We start from the raw sequence: 20428 nt of genomic DNA, 5'->3' as shown, positions 1-20428 counted from the left end.
TTGTTACGAATACATTGAAAATTTACTGTTAAAATTTTGAAAGTCCAAGTGTCTTTACTTTGTATGTAGTCTGATTTTGCTCTTTACCAAGACCTACACAGAACCATTGGTCAAGACCCTCCAGTTGTCTCCAAACTGAAGCACCCCAACAACTCTGTGAAAGATGGCGCAAATTGTGAGCATTGCTTGGACGCTACAAACTAGGCCAGCAGTCTTCACCAGTTCTGCCACTCACCTGTAGGAACTAAGGATGGCCTCACAATTTAAGAGACAGACACATTGGTGCCTTCACTACACTTAAGACTATTTGACTGTATTTTTGGTGACCGACTTTGTGCAACTTAACGAACCTTAATATTGGTTCATGGTATTTGAGGCAGCTGTGAACTGTAGTTATTTGCTGCAATTTAAATTTTTATTCATGTGTGATTGACCTGTTGCATGTTTTCATGACAGTTGCTGAAGATAATTAACTTTAATGTCGTGAGTGATAGTGGGAAACTGTATTATCAAGTTTTAAGTGTTTGTTGCTGGTTTTCATGAATCAATCATCAGTTAAAAAAGTTCATTTAGCACGTGTTTCTGGTTCTGATGTCCTGCTTGCACTATGTCTTTATGCAAGGCCACCATTCACATGTTTGGACATTATTCACTAAAGATTTATTTGGTTTAAGCCATAATTCACTGGTTTCATCACCATCATTAATCCTATGAGATTTATCCAGTCATCACTAACTTGCCCACTTAAAATGGTTAAGGATCAATTCTGTAATAAGTGTCCGAGCTTTAAGGCGACTGTGCACGAATGACCCCCCTACATCATAGCGAGTCAAACCAACAAATTAGGTCATGCACTGCCCACGCCGACAACAATAAAATCACCAGTGCATTCATGCTGTGTGTTCCTGCTTTTATTGACAAGCAATGAGGCACTAGCAATATGTTAGGAACAAGTGCAAATCTGCCTCATACGCACAAAGGTAATGATGTTATCTGTAACTAAAATGGTAAAATAAAGAAATAAAATAATAACAAACAAGAAAATACTTCTAACATCTCTAAGGTTAAAAGATTATGCTTCGACTGATGCCATACCCTGCACAGTGGAGGGAAATGGGGGAAACCTGCCATTCTTAGAAAACTGTGCAGCAATGTTGCATAGAACTATTGTTGTTGTATAACTGCAGAAAACTTTCAAAGAAAGAAACATACCGTAAATGAAAGTTAGTACAGCCTCTGTTGTTATGTATTACTATTTAAGTATAAAATAATGATAAATACCGAAGAAATTGTCTTCAGTCTAATAATCTGAACAAGTCTGTAATGTGTACACAAAAAATGTATAGAACTTTTTTTCCCACGTCCTTCATGGCCTTCTCACTTACAATCCATGGAAAGAACATTAGAGTATCATTTATTTTATGAACAACTACGGTATTTTTGTTTTCCTGATACATTCCCCTACCGAAGCTTCCTCACTTTGCAGTGAGTAGCACATGTAATCTAGTGTGATCAAGCCTCAGTATAACAAGAATAATGGTGTGTATGTGTGTGTGTGTGTGGGGGGGGGGGGGGGGTGTCAAGCTTCTAATCATAGTAATCTACAGGTCAAGCAATGCAATAAAATTATATTTATTTTCTTTTTCCTAAAAGATTAGACTGGTGTTTTTGCTCGAGTTCATTATTTAACTTCATATCAAAGAGATAATGGTCTAGTAAGAACATTAGATAGTCAGTATTGATATTAGCTAGAGCATAATTTCAACTTCAGCAGTACAGTTTCCTATGTAACACACACACTTTTATAAAGCAGTTTTGTAATTACTGATATCTGAAATTTCTACTGATTATTCTAGAGTCTCATTTTAATTTTTCTGTAAAATTTCAAAACCATCAAAAGATTTCATGACTCTTAATTAAAAACACTTGCAGTACTATTGCTTATATACTTAAAATTCTTGTACAAAACAATAATTAGATATCTTCCCTATCAAGCCTTTGAAAAATGACGCCCTCTGCTATACAGATGGACATTTCAATAAAACATCTTATACAATCTCAGCACTTTTTTAAAAAAATCTGGCAGTATTTCAGTATTTATACTTTCATTATACATCCCAAAATGTCTTCAGTCAAAATTCCATACTTGAGGCCTTTTAAAGTTTTTATATATAGTACAGGTCTTAAAAATATATTTTCATTTCTTGTGAAAGATTAACACAGTCTTAAATGATACAATAGCAAGGCATTTAAATCATAAAATTCCAAAATAATACTATAAAACAAACAGTGTAGTGGGCTGTTTCCTCACAGGCTTATGAAAATTCTTAATAGTTCATAACACTCAAAGGCGCACAATACTTTCAGGTACACACTAGTTTCATACTGTAGACATCAAACTCACTGTTTATTATTCTTACAAATAATATGTTTCTCCAAATCACTCTCATGCGGAACATTTAACACATGATGTGAAGAAATAAAGTTGTGAAAAGAAATCAAAGTCAACGCAGACAATTTCATCTTATTACTTTATGATTATTAAAGATAAAATTATTAACACATTTGTACATATAACAAATTACACAGCTATATTTATGACTCAAAGAAAGATTGTCCCATTTAGCGACTGACAAGATTGTTAAGTACAAAGTGGCCAGCTCCATCAGCTGGCCCAACAAACTCCTGATGTTGGGATAACATACAGACAAATAAACACACACTGTAAATTAGAATAAGTTATCTTGTAGGTGATAATGCCTGGCAAAACTAGTAACGTTTCATTTCAGATTTCATTTCAATAATAATCTGTGCTTAACTCCTGATGTTGGGATAACATACAGACAAATAAACACACACTGTAAATTAGAATAAGTTATCTTGTAGGTGATAATGCCTGGCAAAACTAGTAACGTTTCATTTCAGATTTCATTTCAATAATAATCTGTGCTTTTTAATAATTCAATACACAATGACAGGGATAGCTGAAAACATACTAGTGAAACTAAACCCTCTCCTGTTCACCCCAAATTCACTTAATTCATGGTGTATAAACAAATAATTTTAATGTCTTTTTATGACAAACTGACAAATATAAATATATATACAACTATATTTTAAACCAACTGTAGCACTGAATAATGCTTTCAGGAAATTATCGTACAATATCAATCTGAAATGTGTGATGTTTACTTTATAAGAAACATTCTTTTTTAAAATTTAAATGTGTGCATTTATCTCTCGCTGCTTCTGCCCTTGCACCTTCTGCACTCTTCTCTATTTTCTACATACAATAACAAAAATCTTAAATGTTATTGAAATGACAATACGCTACTACCACTATTCTTTGGTTTTACACATACATAAACTGTTGTTTATTACTGTCCACATACAGCAAGTCATCACATGCACACATTTCTTATTGCTGAACTGGAGTACAATACTTTTCAATCCATATGTCCATTTACATATCATGGCAAGACAAGTCCTCTTCTGTCACAACCACACCGCAGAAATGCAGAGCCACATTTATCACCTTGAAAGAAAGAAAGGACAAAAGTCATTACTAAACTCCCATCATATGCAGTTAAAACCAATATAAAATTTTAAATATTATTAATGCAATGGTAAGGAAGTCAGTTTTTTTAGTTACTTTCATGTTCGATGAATCATTTGCACTAATAAATCATCATGATGGGGAACAAGTTGTTTTATATTCACATCACAATTATTTTGTAAATATGGCTACATGCAGATCATTGACAAGTGTTTTTGTTTTTTACTTAACTTACAGATCTGAGTGAGTAATTCTACACACAATTTTTCACACATTACAGTAATAGAAATTCTTTTACAGAAAAGGGCCTGTCAAAAAGAAAATTTTTCATTTCATTTTAAAATGTTACTTTGCTGTCTGATATTTTACATCACTGGGTAATTGGGGAAAAATATTAGCTGTGGCATTGTGCAACCCCTTTTGCACTAAGGACAATCTTAATGTAAAGTAATGAATGTCTTTTTCCTTCTGGTATTGTAACTGTGAACATCATTGCTCCTTTTCAACTCCAGTGGATTATTTACAAGAAACTTCATGAGGGAATAAACACACTATGAAGCAGTAGTCTAAATGCCTAATCTCTTAAACAGATACCTACAAGATGATTGTGGGTGAGTGCCACATAATATTCTCAGAGCACGTTTTTGAGCAACTAAGACTTTCTTCCTTAAAAATGAGTTACCCCAAAATGTTATTCCGTACGGTGTTACTGAATGAAAAAAAGCAAAAATGTGTCAACTCACTGATTTTTCTCCCCCAAGATATGCAATGATCTTAAGGGCAAGTGTGGCTGAACTAAGTTGTTTCAAGAGTCACAACACGTGCTTTTTTCCAGTTAAATTATCGTCAATATGGACACCTTAGTATTTTGAAGTTTTCAACCTGTTTTTTATTTCCTCACCATGTGTTAGACTTTTCATTGGTGTAGTATTCCCTAGATGTGCAGAATTGAATAAATTGAGGGAGAGATCATTTGCAGTAATGAAGATACACACACACATACAGCCCCTGACCAAATTATTAGATGCTCTGCACATTTTTAATGTTATTTGTAATAATTACATGTTGAGAATTACATTTAATACGATTAATTGGAAAATTTATGACGGTTATTCAGGCCACTTATTACACTGTTGAATTTTGTACCTATTGTTGCTACGTGACATTGGATTGTTGACTTATTGTAGGTATCAATGTGCAGAGTACAGCATAAGGGCATGTTCAGTGGCATTCTCGCGTGTAACTGGTGTAATATTTTGTTCGCTTTGATTATCAATTTCGTAATATCGACATCACAACTGATTGTTTAACAGCCATATATTACTAATTGTGACCTTTAAAAACTGGTAAAAGAGGGGACATTTCACCACGTAAAAAAGCTGAGGTCAGAGCCCTTGTTAATACGAAAATGTATTCCAATCGGAAAATTTCATGAAGGTTGGAAATGTCAGAAGGTAGCATGAGGTGCGTAAAGAAGAAAATTAATTCTGGTGAAGATGGTTGGTTGGTTGGTTTGGGGAAGGAGACCAGACAGCGTGGTCATCGGTCTCATCGGATTAGGGAAGGATGGGGAAGGAAGTCGGCCGTGCCCTTGCAGAGGAACCATCCCGGCATTTGCCTGGAGTGATTTTAGGGAAATCACGGAAAACCTAAATCAGGATGGCCGGACGCGGGATTGAACCATCGTCCTTCCGAATGCGAGTCCAGTGTCTAACCACTGCGCCACCTCGCTCGGTTCTGGTGAAGAAATGAGCCCCAGAAGGAAGAATAAATGTGGAAGAAAACCAATTTTCATCCCAAGGTTAGAAAGATTTGTCAAAAGAATTTGCCTAGAAAATAGATTTGCAACAACGAAACAGGTAAAATCTCAACTGGAAGAGGGTAATGTGAATGCATCTGAATGCAGTGTTCACAAAAAGTTGAAGGCTATTGACTTCACGGCCTGTCAACCCACTACAAAACCAAAGTTAACTGCCACAATCAAAGCAAAGCGTCTGAAGTGGGCTAAACAGTGGTGTGATAAGGATGTGGACTTCTGTAGATTGGTAATTTAACTTTAAAATTATTATTTATGATATGATATAACCTATGTACATTTGTTCACAGTATATAATGGAGAGAAACATTCCACGTGGGAAAAATATATCTAAAAACACAGATGATGTGACTTACCGAACGAAAGTGCTGGCAGGTCGATAGACACACAAACAAACACAAACATACACACGAAATTCAAGCTTTCGCAACAAACAGTTGCCTCATCAGGAAAGAGGGAAGGAGAGGGAAAGACGAAAGGATGTGGGTTTTAAGGGAGAGGGTAAGGAGTCATTCCAATCCCGGAAGCGGAAAGACTTACCTTAGGGGGAAAAAAGGACAGGTATACACTCGCACACACACACACATCCATCCGCACATACACAGACACAAGCAGACATTTGTAAAGGCAAGAGTTTGGGCAGAGATGTCAGTCGAGGCGGAAGTACAGAGGCAAAGATGTTGTTGAAAGACAGGTGAGGTATGAGTGGCGGCAACTTGAAATTAGCGGAGATTGAGGCCTGGCGGATAACGAGAAGAGAGGATATACTGAAGGGCAAGTTCCCATCTCCGGAGTTCTGACAGGTTGGTGTTAGTGGGAAGTATCCAGACAACCCGGACGGTGTAACACTATGCCAGGATGTGCTGGCCGTGCACCAAGGCATGTTTAGCCACAGGGTGATCCTCATTACCAACAAACACTGTCTGCCTGTGTCCATTCATGCGAATGGACAGTTTGTTGCTGGTCATTCCCACCATAGAAAGCTTCACAGTGTAGGCAGGTCAGTTGGTAAATCACGTGGGTGCTTTCACACGTGGCTCTACCTTTGATCGTGTACACCTTCCGGGTTACAGGACTGGAGCAGGTGGTGGTGGGAGGGTGCATGGGGCAGGTTTTACATCGGGGACGGTTACAAGGGTAGGACCCAGAGGGTAGGTAAGGTGGTTTGGGGATTTCATAGGGATGAACTAAGAGGTTACGAAGGTTAGGTGGACGGCGGAAAGACACTCTTGGTGGAGTGGGGAGGATTTCATGAAGGACGGATCTCATTTCACGGCAGGATTTGAGGAAGTCGTATCCCTGCTGGAGAGCCACATTCAGAGTCTGATCCAGTCCCGGAAAGTATCCTGTCACAAGTGGGGCACTTTTGGGGTTCTTCTGTGGGAGGTTCTGGGTTTGAGGAGATGAGGAAGTGGCTCTGGTTATTTGCTTCTGTACCAGGTCGGGAGGGTAGTTGTGGGATGCGAAAGCTGTTTTCAGGTTGTTGGTGTAATGGTTCAGGGATTCCGGACTGGAGCAGATTCGTTGCCACGAAGACCTAGGCTGTAGGGAAGGGACTGTTTGATGTGGAATGGGTGGCAGCTGTCACAATGGAGGTACTGTTGCTTGTTGGTGGGTTTGATGTGGACGGACGTGTGAAGCTGGCCATTGGACAGGTGGAGATCAACGTCAAGGAAAGTGGCATGGGATTTGGAGTGGACCAGGTGAATCTGATGGAACCAAAGGAGTTGAGGTTGGAGAGGAAATTCTGGAGTTCTTCTTCACTGTGAGTCCAGATCATGAAGATGTCATCAATAAATCTGTACCAAACTTTGGGTTGGCAGGCCTGGGTAACCAAGAAGGCTTCCTCTAAGCGACCCATGAATAGGTTGGCGTACGAGGGGGCCATCCTGGTGCCCATGGCTGTTCCCTTTAATTGTTGGTATGTCTGGCCTTCAAAAGTGAAGAAGTTGTGGGTCAGGATGAAGCTGGCTAAGGTAATGGGGAAAGAGGTTTTAGGTAAGGTGGCAGGTGATCGGCGTGAAAGGAAGTGCTCCATCGCAGCGAGGCCCTGGACGTGCGGAATATTTGTGTATAAGGAAGTGGCATCAATGGTTACAAGGATGGTTTCCGGGGGTAACAGACTGGTCTGTCAAACTGACAGCCCTTAGATTTGTGCGATTTACCGTATACCCAAAAGTTATCGGATTTCTTTTAGTAGCCATGTGCATAACCTCGCACTTTTCTTTGTTTAGTGCCAATTGCCACTTTTCACACCGTACAGAAATTCTCTCTAGATCATTTTGTAATTGGAATTGATCGTCTGATGATTTTACTAGATGGTAAATTACAGCATCATCTGCAACAATCTGAGGGGGCTGCTCAGATTATCACCTAGATCATTTATGTAAATCAGGAACAGCAGAGGGCCTATGACACTACCTTGCGGAACGCCAGATATCACTTCTGTTCTACTCGATTTACCATCCATCACTACGAACTGTGACATCTCTGAGAGGAAATCATGAATCCAATCACACAACTTAGATGCTCCATATGCACGCGATTTGATTAACAGTAACTTTTGAGAACAGTATCAAAAGCCTTCTGGAAATCTAGGCATATGGAATCGACTGAGATCCCTTGTCGACAGCACTCATTACTTCATGGGAATAAACAGCTAGCTGTGTTGCTCAAGAACAATATTGTCTGAATCCGCGTTGGTTATGTATCAATAAGTCATTTTCTTCAAGGTGATTCATAATGTTCGAGTACAGTATATGCTCCAAAATCCTACAGCAAATTGAGGTCAGTGATATGGGTCTGTAATTCAATGAGTTACTCCTATTTCCTTTCTTGAATATTGGTGTGACCTGTGCTACTTTCCAGTCTTTAGGAGCAGACCTTTCATCAAGTAAGCAGTTGTATATGATAGCTAAGAAAGGCACTATAGTGTCTGCATACTCTGAAAGGAACCTGAATGGTATACCATCTGGACCGGAAGACTTGCTTTCCTTAAGTGATTTGAGTTGTTTCACAACACCTAATATATATACTTTTAGGTCACTCATGCTAACAGCTGTTCTGGTTTTGAATTCTGGAATATTTACTTCGTCTTCTTTCATGAAGGAATTACAGAAAACTGTATTCAGTAACCCCACTTTAGTTGCACCATCATCGGTAACATTTCCATTGCTATCGCGCAGTGACGGTATTGACTGTTTTTTGCCACTGGTGTACTTTACATACAACCAGAATCTCTTTGGGTTTTCTACCATAATTTGAGACAATGTTTCATTGTGGAAACTATTAAAAGCATCTCGCATTGACATCCACACTAAGTTTTGAGCTTCTGTGAAACTTAGCCAGTCTTTGGGATTTTGTGTTGTTCTGAATTTAGCATGCTTTTTTCGTTGCTTCTGCAACAGTGTTCTGTGTTTTGTGTACCATGGTGGATCAGTCCTGTCTGTTATTAACTTACATGGTATGAATATGAATCTATCTAGTGCTGTTTATACTGTATCTTTGAATTTGAGCCATATCTGGTCTACACTTACATAATTAGCTTGGAAGGAATGGAGCATCAAGCGAATTTTTATCTGCTGTTTTAAATAGATATATTTTGCGTTTATTTTAGTGGTTTTGTTTGATATTGTTTTAAGCCTCACTACAATGACCTTGTGTTCAATAATCCCTGTATCCATCATGACGCTCTCTATTAGATCAGGATTATTTGTGGTTAAGAGGTCAAGCGTGTTTTCGCAACCATTTACAATTCTTGTGGGCTCCTGAACTAACTGTTCAAAGTAATTCACAGAGAAAGCATTTAGTACAATTTCGGAAGATGTTTTCTGTCTTCCACTGGCTTTGAACATGTATTTTCGCCAACAAATTGAGGGTAGATTGAAGTCTCCACCAATTATAAATGTGTGAGAGGGGTACTTATTTGTAATGTGATTCAAGTTTTTTTTTGAACCGTTCTGCTATTATATCATCTGAGTCAGGGAGTTGGTAGAAGGAGCCAATTATTATTTTGGTACGGCTGTTGAGTACAACCTCTACCTATTGTAATTCGTGGGAACTAGCTATTTCAACTTCACTACAAGATAAACTACTACCAACAGACACAAACACCTGCAGTTGGCTGCACCCTGTACCCTTCATGGCATCCAGAAGGACCCTTTCCACATCTTGGATGACTCCCCCCAGTATGCACAACGAGTGCACACTGGCTTTCTTCCCGTCCTTAGCTGCCATATCCCTAAGGGGCTCCATCACCCGCCTAACACTGGAACTCCCAATGACAAGCAATCCCACCCTCTGCTCTTGTCTGATAGTTCGGTAATTTTCACATCTGTCAACACCTGCTTTCTTTGGGATTGGAATTATTATATTCTTCTTGAAGTCTGAGGGTATTTTGCCTGTCTCGTACATCTTGCTCACCAGATGGTAGAGTTTTGTCAGGACTGGCTAGAGTAATATTCAGTTGCAGTTTTTTCAGTGCTCTAAATTTAAAATGTTAAACCTCAACGATTATTTTTTAATAATAAAATATCACTTTTGCATGAAATCTGTGTCAGAAATTGTGTTCTGTTTCTGTAAGCTAATTAAATTTACTGAGAACTTCTTAACAACTTAATTAAATTCACATGGGAATTCAGGATCGCTATTTCTGTAATGATCTCTTACAATAAGCTTCTTATAGTGTGCACTTCAAAGAAGACAGTGTGGTGATACATCTCGCATAGTCCACATTACATATTGTCATAGGAGGCACAAGCCTGCTTTTACCTGTGTTCGTTTCTCATATACTGGCTTGTTGTCTCTCTCTATCACGATTGGGTATATCAACAGCCACAGTCTCACTGATTGTAGACACATGTCCTCCCATGATGTTTAGTGCTGATACCTTTGCACGTTGATACGCCACGACTGTATTCAACCCAAGGAATCTGTATAAAAAGAAAACAAGGAAATTAAAAACAAACAAAAAAAAGAAACACAAAACCAATTTAAGCCATATCTAATGAATAGTTAAAAACAATGTGCTAGAACTGATTAACAAACAAGGTACCTAGACTCAGATTCATCATTAATGTTCTGATATTTGCACAATGGCAAGAGATGAAAAATTAGCCACAGAGAGAGCACCACAAATCTGATACAAATTTGGTTTCGATTACAATCAACTTCCACTCAAAAGATAGCAGCAAACATACAACAAAAACAAATGGAGGGGGAGAGAAGCTTTCCAGATATACAGGTTCCTTAATATGGCAAAAGACAGGAAATGCTGTAGACAACTTAAGTATTTATGGATTAAACACGAACTCCAATTGGGTTGCTGATCCAAAAAGGACACTATTCGTGCACAGTATCTACCATGAATCAACAGCTATAATCTGTACAGGATACAGTGACTGATGCACAGCAACCAATTTTTGCCCAAAATCCTGGACGAATTCATCAGTTTGAAAGAGGACGCTGATACTGTTTGCCCACTTTCGGCCAATCAGCGATATGCTGTGATGACGGAATCAAGGTGCATGCCCTGAAATTTTTCCCAAATGATGTTACAGAAATTATTCGGTAAAAAACTTCATTTTTGCAATACTTATAGCTTAAATGTCAGCTTCATCATGATATGGCTACCATTTCATTAATGGTCATAGTTGCTGTGATATTTGCATTTCAGTAAGACACTGCACGAAATTTGAAAAATTTTGCAATGAAAAACAGGGGTCACTACATTTTACATTTGGTGTATATTAAATAATATGATATTGAGTATGAAATTTAGCGAAGACATTGAATTCTTCTTCAGACTTGGGTGGAGGTCTCTGTCTATCACCAATCTCAACAAAATTGATCTGACGTACTGCACTCATTTGCAACCGTGTGCACCAGTGATAAAGACCTAATGAATATTTACAATATTCCTCACATGAGGTCTGTACAAAAAATTACAGAACATTCATAATTTTGCACCAATGGTGTGTTGGAGTGAAATGTGGTTGGAATCCCTGCACAGCCTGTGCTTATGAGTAACTGCTGGAAGTTTCATTGTTATATGTCTGCAAGTTATTGTTCAGTGCTGTATTGAGTAGAATGATGTGTCACACAGTTTGTGACTTTCGAGATGGCAGAGTTAGAGGAGCAACATGCCTGCATTAAATTTTGTATGAAAATCAAGAAAACATTTACAGACACACACCACATGATGCAGGAAGCCTACGGTTATGAGTGCGCCATATTTGGTGTTAAGAACAGTTCACATAGTTTAAAAATGGCTGGAAGGAAGTTAAAGATGACCCTTATTCAGGACACCCTTTGACATCTACCGACGATGCTCATGTCAACGTGCCAATTGAAGACAGACTGTCCATGATATTGGAGAAGAATGTAACATTTCAGTTGGATCATGTCATGAAATCCTAACACAACATCTCGAAATGCATAAATCCTGACACAGCATCTATGAATGCATCGTATTGCTGCGAAGTTCATCCCACAGCTCACAAATCTAGACCAGAAAGACCTTTGCCTAGCAATCTCAGAAGAGCTTTTGGATCATGCAAATGAGAACAAGATGTTCCTTAGGGGGAATCATAACTAGTGATGAGACAAGCATCTACAGTTATGATGTTGAGACCAATATTCAATCTTCACAATGGGTTGGGAAAAGTTCTCCAAGACCAGAAAAAGCTCGTCAGGTCAGGTGAAATGTCAAAGCCATGCTGATAGTTTTCTTTGACTCTGAAGGATTAGTTCATCATGAATTCGTGCCACAAGGACAAATTGTTAATCGATGGTACTGTTCTGACACCTGCAAGAGAAAGTGAGAAGGAAATGGCTTGAAATTTGGCCAGACAATTCATGCCTCTTGCATCATGATAATGCACCTGCACAACTGTCTCTGTTGGTGCATGATTATTGCACTATTCCATTAACCACAGTAGTTCTCTCTCTCTCTCTCTCTCTCTCTCTCTCTCTCTCTCTCTCTCTCTCTCTCTCTCTCTCCCCCCCCCCCCCCCCTCCTTTTTTGTTTGTTTGTTGAAAGAACGTAATTTTTAATGGCCATCAATAGTTGGTGGATTGAGAAATGCTACGGGGTTTGGGACAACATAAGATAAGACATTACACGTGTATTTTTGTACTGAGGATGTGCTTTTTCATAAGCTACTGACTTTACTTTTCCTGCTTTACTCACTTAATAAACCATGGTTTCAGATTCCTCTGGCAGTTGTGTCTGCATAACATGTTAGTGAGGTGGCATTATGTAAACTCTGCTGTGATTTACCAAAACAAGCAAATTTTAACATGGCAACAAGAGAATTGTTTAATGTTTTTTATTCCAGTCTCTGATCACAATATCAATTCTTTTGACGATGACCAGTTTCAGTCAGTATTAACCATCCTCAGATCTACAATACAAAAATATATACACCTAGTGGGCAGTGTGTCTTTCAACACATTACAGCATAATGTATCCCAGTATACTATCAAAAACCAGGGAAATGTACAGATAAAATTCAGTAAAACATACCTGCTCTACACCATGTCCTAATGTGATAAGGCCATAATGGCATTGTCAAAACATATAAAAATACTCAGCACAGCATCGTCACATAGATCTAAAATAAGGTGTAGAATAGGCCACATCGTCCACACAGTCATTTTTGTAACGGGCTACTGAAGTACAGTAGCTACCAGAAATCTGTTTGCCTGCATCCTACACAGATGTCGCTACTGTGGGCTTAGATGTAGTCATCATTTACGTAAGGAACATAATCCGATAAAAACACGTTAGATAAAATACATGTATCAGACTTTTAAACATCGATAACTATTATAGAAACCAATTGTGATACAGTAAAAGACGAATACAGTTGCCCATATAAAATTATTACAAGGAAATATATAAACATAATAGGTCTGACACTTTTATAGTGAATTTACTGTCAAAAATAAATATACGTAATACATTGCCTGTAGCAACCTATAATTTACCTATGAAACATAAAATGTCTATATGACAAATGAAGAAAACACAGATCAATGATCAGCGACCTCTGTTGGGTCGGCCGCCAGGATGTTATGTAGGCGTGCACTGATTGTAAGAACTTACCCACTAGAGGGCTTTTCATACTTTGTGATAGGTCTCTCACAGAAAACGTTTATACAACGTATTAACAGTCAATAAATAAAATTATATAGTCTGGCCTTGCAAACTATGAATAGGTAGATTGGTAGGACATAATCAGTTACAGGATTAGAGCGACGAATGTACGGAAGTAAGGCAAATGCCTACTGTTCCCAACATAAATCATCAAGCAAGGCTAGGTAGAAATACGTGAGGCATTAATTGGTTACCATAATATGTTATCAAACAAAGCAATGTAGCTGTTGGGCACAAAATCGCTTTCTCTATTGAGTACTCTAGTGGGCTCATACTTTTTGGTCTTGTAAACCTCCAACTCCTCCAACAAGTCGAGAGCACAACCTCTCTCTGCCCTGTGTAGAATATGCTTACAACTCTCAATATTGCCTACAGTGTGGCCAGTTCCTGCCAAATGCATTCCCAGTGCAGTTTTGTTATGTGCTTGCAAATGCTCCCTGAATCTTATTTTAAAAGAACAGCCAGTTTGACTGATATAAAATTTGTCACAACTACTACAAACGATCTTGTAAACCCCAGAACCATCAAACTTATCAGAATCATTACTCAAATTATGTATTACATGGAGTTTCGGAGTGTTGTTAAATTGTAAACCACATCTAACATTAGATTTACTCAAACACTTTTCTATTTGTTGGAACATTTTTCTGTAAAATTTCATTGGAATAGTTTTCAGGTTTTCTTTATTATTTCTTTTTTCTAGATGATTGCGGGTCTGCCTACTATTTACTTTCCATTTTTTTATACTATTGTAGGGGCGCATATCATCATTTGCTGAGAAACCATTGGCTACTGCAGTTTGCAGAACTTAGTATATTAAGTTCTTGGCATATTTCATTGTCGGCCAATGGTAATTGAAAAAGTCGGTGGATCATAGAGGTGAAAAAGGCCCTTTTATATCGTGGCGGATGACATGAACTGGCTCCGATAATAGTATCTGTACATGTAAGGCTTTCTGAAAATCGAAAATTTATGTCTGTTATCAACTTTCTTAATAGTAAGGTCTGAATAGTTAATGGAGCCCGCTTCTTCTATTTCTGTAGTAAGTGCTATTTTTTGATGCATGCTGCCTATGGCTTAAGCAGATGCGGTAATCTCATTCTCCTCCCCCCTTAACAGTAACAAGATGTCATCGACATAACATTTATAATACATAGTCTTGTGTTTCAGTCATGGAAACATAGCAAAGAACTTACATTCTAAGTCGTTCATAAAAAAGTCTGCTAACAGACGGCATTAGAAGAGTTACACTGACTGGTTAACGCTTTATTAACTTTAAAGGCCTTATTAACTTTAAAGCTGTGTCCGCAACTTCTAGTTTTGTCATCTTAGCTGCTTCACACACCATTTTAGTTTCGACTATGACTCTTGTAATGGTTCGATTATTAGGATTTGGAGTGACATTATGTTGTAAACCTTTATTCAGCAGAGTATTTTCATCCTCATTCAATTCGATTGTCAATTTAGCTACTCTATCATAAAAGCAATGTTTTCCTACGCCAGTCTTACTTTTTACAACATTAGCCTAGCCTTCTAACGCTTTAGCAATACACCCAACTTTTTGTTATGCCTCTTTTCTATTCTTTCAACATTAATCCTTATTCTGTTAGAAATTTCTTGCCAAACAAACTGAAACTTAGTACTACACAGTTCATTACTTAATTGCAAATGTAAATCAAAAGCTTCTTTACTTAGCATGTCTATGTTTATGATTCACATAATTGGGCCCTAATCCAGTTCCTCTCACTTTTAGCTTCAATTGACAAGGCGAGGGGTGACCATTGTTTAATGTTCACTTTTGCACAATTCGATGTGACACCTGCTGCAAGACACTTCTTACTGAATCTAATATTCATTACCTCAGTACTGATTTTCTGCTTCAGTTTACAGAGCGTTTGACTCTGTCGTAAGCCAGAAATGGCGCCAGTTTCACCAGCTGCGACATAGTTGCAAATATGAACAGTGATCCAATACTGTAAAGTGTTTTTTATTCCAGAGAAAGGAAGTGATTCAGATCATTAAACGTGATCTACTAACGCATAACAAGATTAGTAATGCAGAATACACAGAATTAATAGAATTTGCGTTAACTTATAACTATTTTACCTTCAATGGCAAAATATATCAACAAAAAGATGGTCTTGGGGTGGGTAACAGTTTGACTGGTACGTTAACAGACATCTTTATGAACGACTTAGAATGTAAGTTCTTTGCTATGTTTCCATGACTGAAAGAAAAGACTATATATTACAAATGTTATGTCGATGACATCTTGTTACTGTTAAGGGGGGACGAGAATGAGATTACCGCATCTGCTTAAGCCATAGGCAGCATGCATCAAAAAATAGCACTTACTACAGAAATAGAAGAAGCGGGCTCCATTAACTATTCAGACCTTACTATTAAGAAAGTTGATAACAGACATAAATTTTCGATTTTCAGAAAGCCTACATGTACAGATACTATTATCGGAGCCAGTTCATGTCATCCGCCACGATATAAAAGGGCCTTTTTCACCTCTATGATCCACCGACTTTTTCAATTACCATTGGCCGATAATGAAATATGCCAAGAACCTAATATACTAAGTTCTGCAAACTGCAGTAGCCAATGGTTTCTCAGCAAATGATGATATGCGCCCCTACAATAGTATAAAAAAACAGAAAGTAAATAGTAGGCAGACCCGCAATCATCTAGAAAAAAGAAATAATAAAGAAAACCTGAAAACTATTCCAATGAAATTTTACAGAAAAATGTTCCAACAAATAGAAAAGTGTTTGAGTAAATCTAATGATAGATGTGGTTTACAAGTTAACAACACTCCGAAACTCCATGTAATACATAATTTGAGTAATGATTCTGATAAGTTTGATGGTTCTGGGGTTTACAAGATCGTTTGTAGTAGTTGTGACAAATTTTATATCAGTCAAACTGGCTGTTCTTTTAAAATAAGATTCAGGGAGCATTTGCAAGCACATAACAAAACTGCACTGGGAATGCATTTGGCAGGAACTGGCCACACTGTAGGCAATATTGAGAGTTGTAAGCATATTCTACACAGGGCAGAGAGAGGTTGTGTTCTCGACTTGTTGGAGGAGTTGGAGGTTTACAAGACCAAAAAGTATGAGCCCACTAGAGTACTCAATGGAGAAAGCGATTTTGTGCCCAACAGCTACATTGCTTTGTTTGATAACATACTATGATAACCAATTAATGCCTCACATATTTATACCTAGCCTTGCTTGGTGATTTATGTCAGGAACAGTAGGCATTTGCCTTACTTCCATACATTCATTGCTCTAAAATCCTGTAACTGATTATGTCTTACCTATTCACAGATTGTATGGCCAGACTATATTTTATCTGTGCGTTTTTCTGGTTGTATGATAGTATGTTGTGATACATTATGCTGTAATGTGTTGAAAGACACACTGCCCACTAGGTGTATATATTTTTGTATTGTAGATCTGAGGATGGTCATTACGGACTGAAACTGGTCATCGTCAAAAGAATTGATATTGTGATCAAAGAATGTTCATATTCGCAACTATGTCGCAGCTGGTGAAACAAGAGAAATGTAGATTTTATTCTAAATTCACTACTCAAGATGCTTCTCTAAAACTTACAATTGTTCCACCAAGCAAGTGTGGGCTCCACATATTTTTTGCAAAATATTTGAGCACAGGCTTCATGTTGGAATGGTACTTCCCACCAGCACTTGGTGTTTCCCCCACAGAGCCTCCATGCAACGCCCAACACTACCACTCTCCTCATACTTGCCCTGCCAATTGTGTACCTACTGGGCACATTATTCTCGGCACAAACTGGTTCTCAACACTGATGAAATAAGAAGTATGAAAAAGTATGTGACAAATCAGAGACAACAGGAGGACAGCCAAATTTGATGTGTATAGTCCCACTGAAATAACTGTTACAACCGACATATGGGAGTGTAGGAAAGCAGTGTTGCTGGTGTGCTATGACAAAACATTGCATCTGAGGAGGTAGTAACTTGTCAGTCCTCAGGGGTAAGCTCTTGCAATGAGCAGTGTATCTGTCACTGACAAAGTTATTGAGTGCTGAGCTTGCTATGGGAGTGTCTCCTGTAGTGCTGCTTTAGTGATTGCATTCCCTGTTGAGAGTAGGTAATGTGTCTGATTCGGCACTCTTAAATTAGATTCAGATTCGTTACAGTTTGAGAATGAATTTTTACTCTGTGGCAGAGTGAGCTCTGATTTGAAACTTTCTGGCAGATTAAAACTTTGTCAAGACCACGCCTCAAACCAAGGACCTCTGCCTATGTGGCCCAGTGATCTGCTGACTAAGCTATGCGAACACAAATCACAACCCACCCTCACAACCCTACTTCTGCCAGTACTATTTCTCCTAGCTTCCAAACTTCACAGAATTTTTCCTGCATACCTTGTGGGACTAGAACTTATGGAAGAAAGGATACTGGGGAGAAATTGCTTCGCCACTGTTTAATGAATCCTATAGGCTGTGGCTAAACATTTATCCACAATATCTCTTCTTCCTGGAGTGCTGGTCACAAACGTGTACCGGAGAATTTTGTGCAGCAGAACTTTGTGTACCCTCTGTTTTGACTCTGCAGGCAGTAACCATGCTGAGTTTAGAGAGTAACACTGTGTGCAGCATTCATTCTAATGTACAACAATGCTCCACTGTTGAATACATACTCCTGTTCAACAACTTAACCATTATGGGCCAGCAGTAAGCTGAATGGGCATATTGATGGCATGCTGCACACGTTGGGCTTGATATATCAAAGGGGCACTGCTGGTTTCAGCAGTAGTCTGTGGAACATTCCCACAGCCATTCACCAGGTTCTGGACATCCACACAGCACAGACACCCAATGAGATCAATGCATTGTGATAGCAGCAGTGGCCAACTGAACATCATCCAGGAAAGACCTGATGTGTCACCACAGACGACTGGAAACTGTCTGCTTGCAGAAGGACTGTGATACGATATACCTATGGCCAGACTATTGTCGACATGTGCCATTGGACAGAGAATGGCAAGAAAACAGGTTTCTCGTTTTAAGGAGGATCATTTTGACATTAGTGACACTCCTCATTCAGGCAGACCACCAGGGTTTGATGAAGATTGTTTGAACACATTATTTCTCAATGACCCACATCAGTGTACTTGAAAACTGGCAAATGTAATGAACTCTGATTATTCCATGCTTGTGTGACATTTGCATGCAATGGGAAAGCTTCTAAATTCGGGTGTATGGTGTAGCGGGACTTTGAATTTCGCTGCGCTACACTCGGTCCCTCAGACATACATTATACCGCCGCAGCGGTATGAGCGCTTGACGGCAGAGAAAATACTAAAATTGTAAATCTTTTTTTCGATCCGTTTCTTTATTGTCTCTCGAGAGCGGAAGCTTAATGCAAACGTGATCTGATTAAGACGAAGAAACTTATTAATGTGTAGACATTGTGGAAGTTATGAAATTCGGAGGATGGAAAAAAGCAACTAAAATAAATTGCATTTAATATCAAGACGGTTTTGTATACATTAGAAATTCCTGGACAATGAAACTTATTGCAAGATTTCGGAGCAGACTTTTCACGCAGAAATGAAGTAGGAGATTTTCGAAGACCTGGACGCCGCATGAAGCAAGAAGACATGTTAACATGGTAAAGTATTAACTCTAAGCTACGCCATTTCCCCCTGTCAGTTACATTTTGTTATTCTCTGTTCTTCTTCAATAATTTTTGTAGTGGAAATTGGTTTAACTTTTGCCCAAAAACGCCACAAGGACCACCCCAACAATAGCTTTTCTGAATCACAAAGTCCGATAGCTTTTCTGTAATACGAAGTCCGATTTGCTTTTCATTCTTTCCCTTTTTCACGGTCATTTATGATTTTAAAACCCCCTTTTTATTCACAATTTCTTACCACATTTTCAGCCTTTTCTTTTCTTTTTCTTTTCTTCTCATTTTCTTTTTTTTATTAACCACTACAACGGGTACTGCATGCTCTAAGCCAAAAACACAAAAATCAGATGACCATACGTGCATCTCTGTCTGTTCGTCATCAATTGGTCCACGAAGAACACCAACCATTCCTATCCTGTATCATTGCTGGCAGTGAGAAATTGAATCTTTACATTAACATTAGGAAAAGAAAGGCACGGTTGAGCCCAAACAAAGCAGCTACTCCACGTACATCGACCTGCATGCAGCCACGAAAGATAATGTTATGCACCAGGTGGAACAGTGACAGTGTAGTGTACTAATTGCTTCCCCGAGGTGAAACCAACACTACTGGCATTTACTGTCAACAACTGAAACATCTTGCACACAGAGTTCAAGAACAATGAACAGGAAGACTGCATCAAGTGATGCTACTCCACAATAATGTCCACCCGCATTCTGCTAGACTGACAAAAATCACTATGCAGGAGTAGGGTTGGAATGTTATTCAGAGCCCATCTCATTCATCTGATCTTGTACCTCAGATTTTCACCTTTTCTGCTCTACTGAACAACCCCCAAGGAACTTCCTTTCTGGATGAAATTGCACTTCAAACATGGCTTGATGAGCTCCTCACCTCAAAACCACGTGATTCCTATTCATGGATTTGGAAAGTTACCCCAGTGTTGGTAGACTGTTGTAAATAGTGAAAGAGTACATATTATTGGTGAAGAAAATCTCTGTTATGTGTACCTGTTCTGTTTAATAAACCTACTGGAAAAACACTATGAATGTGTGCACCAACCTAATAAAATCACATATTTGTGCAAACTAATCAGTAAAATTCAACAGGAATTATTAGCACATCTGAAAGTTCATGTCTAAATTAATCTCCATCCTTTATTCAGTTATACAGAAATGTAAATACTTAATTGTAATTTGTTAAAA

General features: G+C 38.4%; 1 protein-coding gene across 4 annotated transcripts in view; it reads right to left on the bottom strand.

Moving 5' to 3' along the window:
- Nucleotides 1–2512: 2512 nt before the first annotated feature.
- The window catches only part of LOC126416704 (uncharacterized), a 307969-nt gene continuing 290053 nt past the window's right edge, over nt 2513–20428 (bottom strand). For all 4 annotated transcript variants that reach the window (XM_050084515.1, XM_050084513.1, XM_050084516.1 and 1 more), the window contains 2 exons: nt 10143–10303; nt 2513–3535 (listed from right to left, as the gene is read on the bottom strand). In XM_050084515.1, the coding sequence (XP_049940472.1) occupies nt 10156–10303 (148 nt within the window). In that variant the 3' untranslated portion in view covers nt 2513–3535; nt 10143–10155. The remainder of the gene's footprint in view (nt 3536–10142; nt 10304–20428) is intronic.

This window comes from Schistocerca serialis, chromosome 8, assembly GCF_023864345.2.
Source record: "Schistocerca serialis cubense isolate TAMUIC-IGC-003099 chromosome 8, iqSchSeri2.2, whole genome shotgun sequence".
In the NCBI taxonomy this organism is placed as follows: Eukaryota; Metazoa; Arthropoda; class Insecta; order Orthoptera; family Acrididae; genus Schistocerca; species Schistocerca serialis.
This window is presented reverse-complemented; position numbering and strand designations above follow the sequence as displayed.